The sequence below is a fragment of the Babylonia areolata genome, chromosome 35 (genome assembly GCF_041734735.1).
Source record: "Babylonia areolata isolate BAREFJ2019XMU chromosome 35, ASM4173473v1, whole genome shotgun sequence".
In the NCBI taxonomy this organism is placed as follows: Eukaryota; Metazoa; Mollusca; class Gastropoda; order Neogastropoda; family Buccinidae; genus Babylonia; species Babylonia areolata.
This window is the reverse complement of record NC_134910.1, coordinates 25,905,805-25,918,304: the sequence shown is the minus strand read 5'-3', so window position 1 is coordinate 25,918,304 and position 12,500 is coordinate 25,905,805. Positions and strand designations below refer to the sequence as shown.

At 41.5% G+C, this 12,500-nt stretch overlaps 2 protein-coding genes across 2 annotated transcripts in view; one reads left to right on the top strand and one right to left on the bottom strand.

The window, feature by feature from the left end:
• LOC143278038 (uncharacterized) overlaps positions 1-2,651 on the top strand; it is a 53,290-nt gene extending 50,639 nt beyond the window's left edge. The window contains exons 18-19 of the mRNA XM_076583050.1: positions 211-244; positions 1,039-2,651. Coding sequence (XP_076439165.1) covers positions 211-244; positions 1,039-1,195 — 191 coding nt within the window. The 3' untranslated portion in view covers positions 1,196-2,651. The remainder of the gene's footprint in view (positions 1-210; positions 245-1,038) is intronic.
• Positions 2,652-2,833: 182 nt separating this feature from the next.
• The window catches only part of LOC143278037 (polypeptide N-acetylgalactosaminyltransferase 5-like), a 27,981-nt gene continuing 18,314 nt past the window's right edge, over positions 2,834-12,500 (bottom strand). Inside the window, exons 9-12 of the mRNA XM_076583049.1 lie at positions 12,480-12,500; positions 10,718-10,813; positions 7,717-7,833; positions 2,834-3,143 (exon numbers count right to left, since the gene is read on the bottom strand). The exon at positions 12,480-12,500 is cut by the window's right edge and continues 117 nt beyond it. Of these exons, the coding sequence (XP_076439164.1) occupies positions 2,991-3,143; positions 7,717-7,833; positions 10,718-10,813; positions 12,480-12,500 (387 nt within the window). The 3' untranslated portion in view covers positions 2,834-2,990. The remainder of the gene's footprint in view (positions 3,144-7,716; positions 7,834-10,717; positions 10,814-12,479) is intronic.

Genomic DNA, 12,500 nt, shown 5'->3' with positions numbered 1-12,500 from the left:
TTCGCCACGGCGGCTGGTCATGTTGATTTGCTTGTTTTGTTTTATTTTTGTTTTTTTGGTTGGCATGTTTTTCTTTCTCTTTTTTCTTTGTTTGCTTGTTGTCTTTTTTTTTCATTGTCTGGTTGTTTTTTTTACTAACAGTATTTATCTGTTCATGTGTTCATCGATTTATCTTTTCTATCTGTTCTTAAAGACACTCGTTGATTTCAGAACACAGCCAACAGAAAGATACATACACAGAGAGGTAAATCTCTCCTTCTGTCTCTCTCTCTCTCTCTCTCTGTCTGTCTCTCTCTAAAGAGTATGTTTGCGTTTGTGTGTACAGTGTAGTACTTCCATGATTTGTTATGAATGTAATGCTGTGATTCCTTTTATTTATTTTTTTTTTTTCATCCTATCTCGTTTAATCTCATGTGATGTTATTTGCAATCTATTTGATTACATTTTTCCCCATATTTCTCCTTTTGAGGGCTGGATGAAGAAAGCATTGTTGCTTATTCTATTACCCTCTGAAATAAAATTCATTAATTCTCTCTCTCTCTCTTCGTGTATACGTGTACATCTAGATAAAGAGATCGCTGGATCGCCATTCTGTTTCTATCTTCCGAATATAAACCTATCGAAGGTCATGGTTAGAGGTTTAAAATCACGAAGGTATATACATTTTTTTTCCTCTATACAACTCAGTAGTGGTGGAAAACCAACACAATTCATTTCTTGGGGAAGAGAGCTAGTTCTTCATTCCCTGGTATTGGGCTACTGCAGTTTTCGTCATCTGCAGTCACTCACACACACACACACACACACACCATAACTGGCACTGACTGCTTTTGGGAAGAAGCCATTGTCAAAACGACAGGTTTTTTTCCAAAATTTAATATCGATGACCCGAGGGGAGAGCTGCTCACCATTGACATCAGACCATGTCCTGCTGTTTTAACTTTTTTCCCTTATGTATTGAAATGTCTTGTACTGTATTGTATTGCTTTGCATTGTCACAACACATTTCTCTGTGTGAAATTCGGGCTGTTCTCTCAGGTCACGTGACGTGGGAGATGTGATAACTACGGAAGCGGAAACGGAAGAGGTTACAGAAGCGGAAACGGAAGAGGTTACGGAAGCGGAAACGACCGAAGAAGTGACAGAGACTTCGAACGTTGACCTAGACGTCTCGGAAAGTGAAGTTGATAACTAAGCATTCTGAAGACAAACCCGATGACTGACTATCTGTCTGTACGAACCATATGACTGTCTGCCTGTCTCTATGTGTTTCTGTCTGTATCTGTCTGTCTTTATCGTCTTTTTTGTGGGATCAGTTCTCTGTTGCTCTCTCTCTCTCGCGCGCCACCCATTCTTTCTGCCTGTCGGAATATTCAATTTACTGTCAAGGCGGATTTTCTGTTGAGAATTTTTGCCATGGCCAACCCTTTTATTGCCATGGGTTAATTTACATACTTTTAGTATATACTGCACGTGGAACCTTTGTGCTTTTTACACACACTTTAAAGCAGTTACCTGGCAAGGAATCTGAAATTATACATTACTGTTAAAATTACATTGTATATTGCAGCAATAAAGAACAGAATACAGAGCACTTTATTATCTTAAGGAGATAAATTCGTTTGTAGTCTAAAACACACAAACAGTACACGAGAATCACAGCCATTCAACCGGTATACACAAAAGACAGAAAACAGAGCAGACCAGTATACAATAATCACAGTATACTTAAAAGGTATCAAAGTAAATCACTAAGATCATCACGGCCTTAAACATGCAGTAGTCACAGTTGAAGACTGTGCATACAACAGCATTCTGAAATTGAATATAATGTTCATTGTTGTTCTCTGACAGCTGAATTGAACTACTTGAGGTAAAGGCAGGAGTTGATAAATTTCCAGAATATGGCTGCTGTCGCTTGAAATGGATACGACTTTCTGTCATACTCTGATGTTGTACACTTCAGATAAGCTGTCTTGTCTCACGCCCACAACCTTGCTAAACACATTCAAGATTTTAATAAAGCACCTAAAAAATGACTGAACTGCTTTTGAATTGAGTTTGGTTTGTATGAGTTTCTGACAACAGGTGTGAGACTGGCTCTCTCTGTGTGTGTGAATAAAATTTGTATTAGAAGTAAAATTCAGCTCATGATCTTTTTTTTTTCTCTCCCCATCTTCTGCACTCTTTCAGTGGCATTACTCCCACGCCGCTCATTCCGAGTCTCTCCCCCTCCCCCTTCCCCTCCCCTTTTACGTGTATGACCGATTTTACCCCGTCATAAAGGCAGCCATACTCTGCTTTCGGAGGTGTGCATGCTGGGAATATTCTTGTTTTCATAACCCACCGAACGCTGACATGGATTACAGGATCTGTAACGTGCCTATTTGATCTTCTGCGTGTGTATACACACGAAGGGGGTTCAGGCACAAGCAAGTCTGGACGTATGTTGACCTGGGAGATCGGGAAAATCTCCATCCTTTACCCACCAGGCGCCGTCACCGAGATTCGAACCCGAGACCCTCAGATTGAAAGTCCAACGCTTTAACCACTCGGCTATTGTGCCCGTCAAATAAATAAATAAATGATTCAATACATAAATAAATACATGAATGTATACATACATAGAAAATTGAATACATAAATAAATACGCGAATATATATATATATATATACGCACAGCGAACCCACTCACGTACGGTGTACAAGTACCCACCCCCTTCACATCAGCCCCTAACCGTTTGCACACACACACACACACACACAAAGAAAATAAAAAGAATATATCATTTGAACATAAATAAATAAACAAACAATCAGTATCAGTTTCTCAAAGAGGCATCACTGCGTTCGGACAAATCCATATAAGATACACGACATCTGCCAAGCAGATGCCTGACCAGCAGCGTAACCCAACGCGCTTAGTCAGGCCTTGAGAGGAAGGGAAAACACACACACACACACACACACACACAAAATCCACCAATTGGCTACACAGGCTGCAACAAGTGGCGGTCACGTGGTCTCATTGTCCAGCGTTGCCATGACGACGCGGGGTGGCAGGGCAGCAGGGAGAGAGTGTGAAGGTCAGTGGAGGCCTGGAGACAGCGGCCCTGAGGCACGTTCAGCACCCTCCCGTCACCCTGACCATCACCAACACCACTGTCAGCACCTTGATGGGGATGGTGGTGGTGATGATGATAGTGATGGTGGTGGTGATGATGATGGTGGTGATGTGATGATGGTGATGGTGATGATGGTGGTGGTGGTGATGATGATGATGGTGGTGACTGTGATGGTGGTGGTGGTGATGATGATGGTGATGATGATAATGGTGGTGATGGTGGCGGTAATGGTGATCGTGGTGATGATAATGATGGTGGTGGTGGTGATGGTGATGATGATGGTGGTGGTGGTGGTGGTGGTGGTGATGATGGTGGTGGTGGTGGTGGTGGTGATGATGGTGGTGGTGGTGGTGGTGGTGGTGGTGGTGATGATGGTGGTGATGGTAGTGGTGATGGTGATGATGATGGTGGTGATGATGATGGTGGTGATGGTAGTGGTGATGGTGATGATGGTGGTGGTGGTGGTGATGATGGTGATGATGATGATGGCGACTGTGATGGTGGTGGTGGTGATGATGATGATGATGGTGGTGATGATGATGTTGGTGGTGATGGTGATCGTGGTGATGGTGATGATGGTGGTGATGGTGATGATGATGGGGGTGGTCATGGTGGTGGTGGTGGTGATGATGATGGTGGTGGTGATGATGATGTTGGTGATGATGATGGTGATAGTGATGGTGATGATGGTGGTGATGGTGGTGGTGATGATGATGGTGACTGTGATGGTGGTGGTGGTGATGATGATGATGATGGCGGTGATGGTGACGATGGTGGTGGTGATGGTGTTGGTGGTGGTGATGATGATGGTGGTGATGGTGGTGGTGATGGTGATGATAAAGCGCATAGAGCTTCAAGAATATGCGCTATAGCAAGAAGTCTTAATAAATAAATGATGGTGATGGTGATGGTGGTGGTGATGATGATGATGATGATGGTGGTGGTGTTGATGGTGATGGTGGTGGTGATGATGATGGTGGTGATAGTGATGGTGATGATGATGATGGTGGGGATGGTAGTGGTGATGGTGGTGATGGTGATGATGATGGTGACTGTGATGGTGGTGATGGTGATGGTGGTGGTGATGCTGATGGTGGTGATGGTGATGATGATGATGGTGGTGGTGGTGGTGGTGATGGTGATGCTGGTGGTGGTGGTGATGCTGGTGGTGATGATTATGGTGACTGTGATAGTGGTGGTGGTGATGGTGATGATGGTGGTGATGGTGTTGGTGGTGGTGATGATGATGGTGGTGATCGTGGTGATGATGATGGTGGTGGTGATTGTGGTGGTGGTGATGATGGTGATGGTGGTTCTGATGGTGATGATGGTGACTGTGATGGTGGTGGTGGTGGTGATGATGATGATGGTGATGGTGATGATGGTGATGATGATGGTGGTGATGCTGATGGTGGTGGTGATGATGGTGATGGTGATGATCGTGATGGTGGTGATGGTGGTGATGGGGATGATGATGATGGTGGTGATGGTGATGGTGGTGGTGATGATGATGATGATGGTGGTGATGGTGATGGTGGTGGTGATGATGATGATGGTGATGGTGATGGTGATGATCGTGATGGTGGTGATGGTGATGATGGTGGGGATGGGGATGATGGTGGTGGTGATGGTGGTGGTGATGATGATGACTGTGATGATGATGACGATTGTTTTGGTGGTGATGATGTTGCTGCTGCTGCTGATGTTGATGATAGTGATGATGGTGACTGTGATGATGATGATGATGATGACATTGATGACGATGACGACAAGAACAACGACGACTATGACTATGACGGTGATAATGATGAAGATGATGGTGATGGTGATGACAACAACGATGACGTCTATGACGATGACGATGATGATGATGATGATGATGACAACGACGATAATGATGTTGATGTTTGATGGTAACAACAGCAGCAACAACAACAGTAACCATGACAACACCACCACCAACAGCAGCTACAACAATAACAATAACAATAAGAACAACGACAGTAATAACAACAGCAACAACAGATGCATCGATCTTGGGCAGAGACAAATCAAAGCATTTCAATCTGGACACACACACACACACACACACACACACACACACACGAATCATTCTAATTAAGTGCAGACTTTCACAGAAACGAAAAATAAAGACTTTTATGTCAAGAGGGTAATGAAATAAGTATCACTACTTACTACATCCAGCTCTTCAAGCTAAGAGAGAGAGGATAGTACAGAGATAGAAATACAGACAGACAGAGAAAGAGGGGAGAGAGCGAGATAGGGAAAACAGACAAATACACACAAAAAAAAGACAAAGAAAGACAGACAGACAGGGAGACAGACAAACAGACAGACGGAGATAAACAAAGACAGAGACCAACAGACAGACAGACAGACAGAGATAAACAGAGACAGACCGACCGACCGACAGACAGACAGACAGACAGATAGAGATAAACAAAGACAGACAGACAGACAGATAGAGATAAACAAAGACAGAGCCAGACAGACAGACAGACAGACAGACAGAGATAAACAAATACAGAGACCAACAGACAGACAGACAGAGATAAAGACAGAGACCAACAAACAGACAGACAGAGATAAACAAAGGCAGAGACAGACCGACAGACAGACAGAGATAAAACAAAGGCAGAGACCGACCGACAGACAGAGATAAACAAAGGCAGAGACAGACAAACAGACAGAGATAAACAAAGGCAGAGACAGACAAACAGACAGAGATAAACAAAGGCAGAGACAGACCGACAGACAGACATAGATAAACAAAGACAGAGACAGACAGACAGAGATAAACAAAGGCAGAGACAGACCGACAGACAGACAGAGATAAACAAAGGCAGAGACAGACCGACAGAGATAAAACAAAGGCAGAGACAGACAGACAGACAGACAGACAGACAGACAGACAGACAGACAGAGATAAACAAAGACAGAGACAGACCGACAGACAGAGATAAACAAAGGCAGAGACAGACCGACAGACAGACAGAGATAAACAAAGACAGAGACAGACAGACAGAGATAAACAAAGACAGAGACAGACCGACAGACAGAGATAAACAAAGACAGAGACAGACAGACAGACAGACAGATAGCGATAAACAAAGACAGGGACCAACAGACAGACAGACAGACAGAGATAAACAAATACAGAGACGAACAGACAGACAGACAGAGATAAAGACAGAGACCAACAAACAGACAGACAGAGATAAACAAAGGCAGAGACAGACCGACAGACAGACAGAGATAAAACAAAGGCAGAGACAGACCGACAGACAGACAGAGATAAACAAATACAGAGACCAACAGACAGACAGACAGAGATAAAGACAGAGACCAACAAACAGACAGACAGAGATAAACAAAGGCAGAGACAGACCGACAGACAAACAGAGATAAACAAAGGCAGAGACAGACAGACAGACAGAGATAAAACAAAGGCAGAGACAGACCGACAGACAGAGATAAACAAAGACAGAGACAGACAGACAGACAGACAGAGATAAACAAAGACAGAGACAGACAGACAGACAGACAGAGATAAACAAAGGCAGAGCCAGACCGACAGACAGACAGAGATAAACAAAGGCAGAGCCAGACAGACAGACAGAGATAAACAAAGGCAGAGACAGACAGACAGACAGAGATAAACAAAGGCAGAGACAGACAGACAGACAGAGATAAACAAAGACAGAGACAGACAGACAGAGATAAACAAAGGCACAGACAGACAGACAGACAGACAGAGATAAAACAAAGGCAGAGCCAGACAGACAGACAGACAGACAGACAGAGATAAACAAATACAGAGACGAACAGACAGACAGACAGACAGACAGAGATAAATAAAGACAGAGACCAACAAACAGACAGACAGAGATAAACAAAGGCAGAGACAGACCGACAGACAGACAGAGATAAAACAAAGGCAGAGACAGACCGACAGACAGACAGAGATAAAACAAAGACAGACCGACAGACAGACAGAGATAAACAAAGGCAGACAGACCAACAAACAGACAGAGATAAACAAAGACAGAGACAGACCGACAGACAGACAGAGATAAAACAAAGGCACAGACAGACAGACAGACAGAGATAAACAAAGACAGAGACAGACAGACAGACAGAGATAAACAAAGACAGAGACAGACAGACAGACAGAGATAAACAAAGACAGAGACAGACAGACAGAGATAAACAAAGACAGAGACAGACAGACAGACAGAGATAAACAAAGACAGAGACAGACAGACAGAGATAAAACAAAGGCACAGACAGACAGACAGAGATAAACAAAGACAGAGACAGACAGACAGACAGAGATAAACAAAGGCAGAGACAGACAGACAGAGATAAACAAAGACACAGACAGACAGACAGACCGACAGACAGAGATAAAACAAAGGCAGAGACAGACAGACAGAGATAAACAAAGGCAGAGACAGACCGACAGACAGACAGAGATAAACAAAGGCAGAGACAGACAGACAGACAGACAGACAGACAGAGATAAACAAAGACAGAGACCGAGAAAAAGAGAGAATAAGAGACGAGTCACCTGGTAAGCCCACTCGGGAAAATGCACGGGGTTTGATAAGATCTGAATCTTATTGTCTGAGAAGGCCAGGTACATGTTCTTCTGTTTCAGCTGGCCCTCAGCTGTCAGCAACCAGAACTGTTCAGCACACACACACACACACACACACACACACACACACACACACACGCACGCACGCATGCACGCACGCACGCAATCACGCACACACCAATCTTCTCGTCAAAAAGAAAAACAAGAGAGGCAAGGCCTTCAAGATTCACTTGTGATAAAAAAATCTAATCTTTAAAATGTGTTCTGTATTTGTTATTATAAAGCTTCGGGTTAAAAAGAAAAAGAAAAGAAAAAAGTCCTAACGGCAGATTCGAACCCCGCGCGTTCGGGTGAGAAGAAACTGTCTTACCCATTACAATATCGAGGCTTCTTAACTGACGTGCAAAAATATAACATTTAATCATGTTTTTTTTTAAAGGGCGATAAATCGATTGCGGTATTCGCAGTGAGAACGCTGTTTAAATCATATTGTTCTGGTGTATCTTGAGCATTCAAAAAATCTTTAAGGGCAATTAAAAATTCTTTTTAAGTCGGCGGTAAAGCAGACGTGGCTATCGCCGCAATCACACTGCAACATTTAGCCGTTTTCTCTGGATCTAGATAGATGTACAAGTTTAGTTACACCCGGCTGACACAGTCCATTCAATTTCTCTTTTATGTTCATTCTAGTTTTATAGTTTTAAAGTTGATATGAAAATTGAGTATTTTGTTAAACTAATAACATATAGAGCCAAGTACAAGTACTTCTAAACTTCGTATGAAGTGAAAAGGACTCCATTTTGAGAAAAGTCAAGACTGGAATTTTTTACGTTTCATCAATTCAAGGGTATTAACTCGCCCGCATGGTTTATTATTTTTGACTGTGAATTCCGCTGATTCTGTGGATATTTTTATGGCAGTCTGGGGCATAATCCAGTAAGTGATGAGGCGTTCACAAATCTTTCTCTGAATAAATATTTAACGGTCTCCTTCTCCAATTTTCCATCACATGTTATCGTGTATTGTCGATTGAATATAGGATTGAACGGGCAGGTCAACAACTTGAAACGAAATGGCGTCGTTCGTGTTCGCGTAGAATATGAGCACGAGCTTTGAATATGTATAAATATGTGTACGCAATTGATTTTTGCCCATGACCTTCAGGGCTCAGCCAATAGATCTATAAAGTCCACTCGTCATATTGATTTTAGTATTTTCCGAAAAAGACCACTTGGGTGAATGAGCATAGTGAAAGCCCCGTACACTGAGAGTAAAACACACAAGCTTTTTATGTATTGAGTATAATTTCAAAATGTAATGTTTAAGATGAGAAAGATCAGTTTAATGAAAATTAAGCCCCCTAGCATTAACTGCAGATTAATTTCCTTTTTTTTTTTTTTTTTTTTTTTTTACTATCTGCACCAAAGACATGCAAAATAAATATAACTTCCATGCTTAGCAAAAGAAGTTCCTGTTTGAACAAAAAATGAAAAAAATGACTGCTCTTGTTGTTGTGTCAGAACATCAGATCAAAGTGCCAAGTTTAGAGAATAAAATATATATATATATATATATATATATATATATATATATATATATATATATATATATATATATATAACAGTAAATTCAGTTTGCATATAATTTGGCTTCTTTTTTTAATTTTTTTGTGCCCATCCCAGAGGTGCAATATTGTTTTAAACAAGATGACTGGAAAGAACTGAATTTTTCCTATTTTTATGCCAAATTTGGTGTCAACCGACAAAGTATTTGCAGAGAAAATGGCAATGTTAAAGTTTACCACGGACACACACACACACACACACACACACACACACACACAACCGAACACCGGGTTAAAACATAGACTCACTTTGTTTTCACAAGTGAGTCAATAAATAAATAAAATGGATAAGTAGATAGATAGATGAATAAATAAAATAAACAAGCATAGATAGATAGATAGATAAGATAAGACAGATGGATCGATAGATAGATAAATAGATAGATAGATAGATAATCAGATAGATAAATAAATACATAAATACATGAATACATGAATGAATACATAGAATGAAATAGAATAGAATAAAAAGCCTAAAGACAAATCAGATACGTCCATGCCAGACGAGGCCAACCAAAGCCAATAACAAACAGTATCCCCCCAAACCAAAAAGAAACCAAAACCAAAACCCAATGCTCAAAACAAAATCCAAACCGATAGCAAAAACAGACAAGACAAGATCAGACCATGCCAAACCAAAGCCAAACCCAAACCCAACCCCAAAACAACCTAAACCAAAAACCAGACAACAAAACCCCAAATCTAAAACGCCAACCCAAAACTCAAAATTCAAAAACAAATATTAAGACCCAAACCTAAACTTGAAATAAAATCTCAAAACCAAAACGCAAAAAAAAACAACCCAGAGTCAAAGCAAAGATCAAAACCAACTCAAGACCCAACGCAAAACCCAAGCCAAACCCTGAACCTAAATCCAAAACACAAAAACAACCCTCGCGACCCCTGAACCAAACCAAAACCGACACCGGAACTGAAAAAAAAAAGAAAACAAAAAGAAACAAGAAAAAAAAACCCATATCTTAAACCCAAAGCCAAAACCAAAACACGTAACTAAAACCCCAAACCAAAATCCACATCCCCAAAACCCAAAACCAATACACAGATCCAAAGCCCCAAGCCAAAACCCAATACCAAATTCCAAAATCCAAAACCAAAGACTCGGATAAAATTAATGTTTGTTGAGAGAAATCAACATCAAAGCCGGAGAAACAAACATAAACACGAAAACCCGACCAAAAACTGGAGAGAAAGAAAAACAACAACAACAACAACAACACACAACACACACACACACACACACACACACACACACAAAAGAAAAGAAAACGGAGCCCAAAACCCAAACCAGAACCAGAACCAGAACCAGTACCGGACACAGACACGGACCTGGTTCATTCCCTGACCATGGCAGGGATACACAATGGGTCTCCTCTTCTTCTTTCCACTCGAGTCCACACACACAGGAGCCGCCTTGTTCCTGATCTACATGTACAGTATAGGACAATGCATGGATGGATGATTATAAGTGGTAATGTAATAGTACGCCATGGTTGTGTGTATGTGTGTGTGTGTGTGTGTGTACAAAAAATAATACCTTGTGTGTGTGTGTGTGTACAAAAAATAATACTTTGTGTGTGTGTGTGTGTGTGTGTGTGTGTGTGTGTGTGTGTGTGTGTGTGTGTACAAAAATTAATGTGTGTGTGTGTGTACAAATGTGTGTGTGTGTGTGTGTGTGTGTGTACAAACATGTGTGTGTGTGTGTGTGTGTGTGTGTGTGTGTGTGTGTGTGTGTGTGTGTGTGTGTGTGTGTGTGTGTGTGTGTGTGTACAAAAATTAGTACGGAGTGCGTGTGCGTGTGAGTGTGTACAAAAAATAATACCTTGTGTATATATATATATATTGGTATGTATGTGTGTGTGTTTATTTACATTTATTTAATTATCTATTGATTAAAACAATCATTATGGTTATTCATATTGTTACTCATTCTTTTCTTTACTTTAAAATTATTATTATTTCAACTCATTAATTCTTTCATTTGGTTCCATGTTGTTGTTGTTTTTTTTAATTATGTATCTAATCTTACTTCAGTTAATCCTATTTCATATTCCCTCAAGGCCTGACAAAGCTCGCTGGGTTATGCTGCTGGCCAGTCATTTGCTTGGCAAATTTGGTGCTGCGTTAATGGATGTTACTGAACGCAGAGTTACTGAATGGAAAATGACAACAGCGGATTCGACTTATATAATGACGATTTGTCTTATAATTCATCCGATAATTCTTGGGAAAGTGAAGGAGACTAAATTAGCCACCGGTCCACACAAAGTGGTGGACATTTCAAGCAAGAAGACAGCCCACAACCCTCACGATCGACAGAAGCTGACGTTTCACTATTCCTGTTTTTGATTTAAAGTTACGAGTAAACTATTGCATCCTTCGTCTTGAGACTTCAGCAACGTGTTTCAAAGTTATATTTTAGCCATTACATGAAGTTTGGTAGCTATCGTTTTAGCGCTTCCTATAAATTTTGAGCCTGAAGGGAAACACCCCTTCCCGTTGATGCAGTCAGGCTGGGAGGATTGCGCAGGCAGATGACTTAAAATGTGTGGTCGTACAAGTTCTGTATGAACAAAATTAGTCACTTTACTGGATGTGATTTTGCTAGTATTTGTACTTGTATTTCTCTTTTATGTCACAACAGATTTTTCTGTGTGAAATTCGGGCTGCTCTCCCGAGGGACAGCGCGTAGCTACACTTTTTTTGTATTTTTTTTCCTGCGTGCAGTTTTGTTTGTTTTTCCTGTCGAAGTGGATTTTTCTACAGAATTTTGCCAGGGACAACCCTTTTGTTGCCGTGGGTTCTTTTACGTGCGCTAAGTGCATGCTGATCACGGGACCTCGGTTTATCGTCTCATCCAAATGACTAGCGTCCAGACCACCACTCAAGGTCTAGTGGAAGGGGGAGAAAATATTGGCGACTGAGCCGTGATTCCAACCAGCGCGCTCAGATTCTCTCGCTTCCTAGGTGGACGTGTTTCATCTAGGCCATCACTCCAGCTGACAACAGTCTGTTGAGCGCAGACAGACAGACAATGAGACAAACAGAGAAGCCTTTTATTCCCCCCCCCCCCTCCCCCCCAATAGCAAACCTCTCCAGCGAAGGGTGCAGT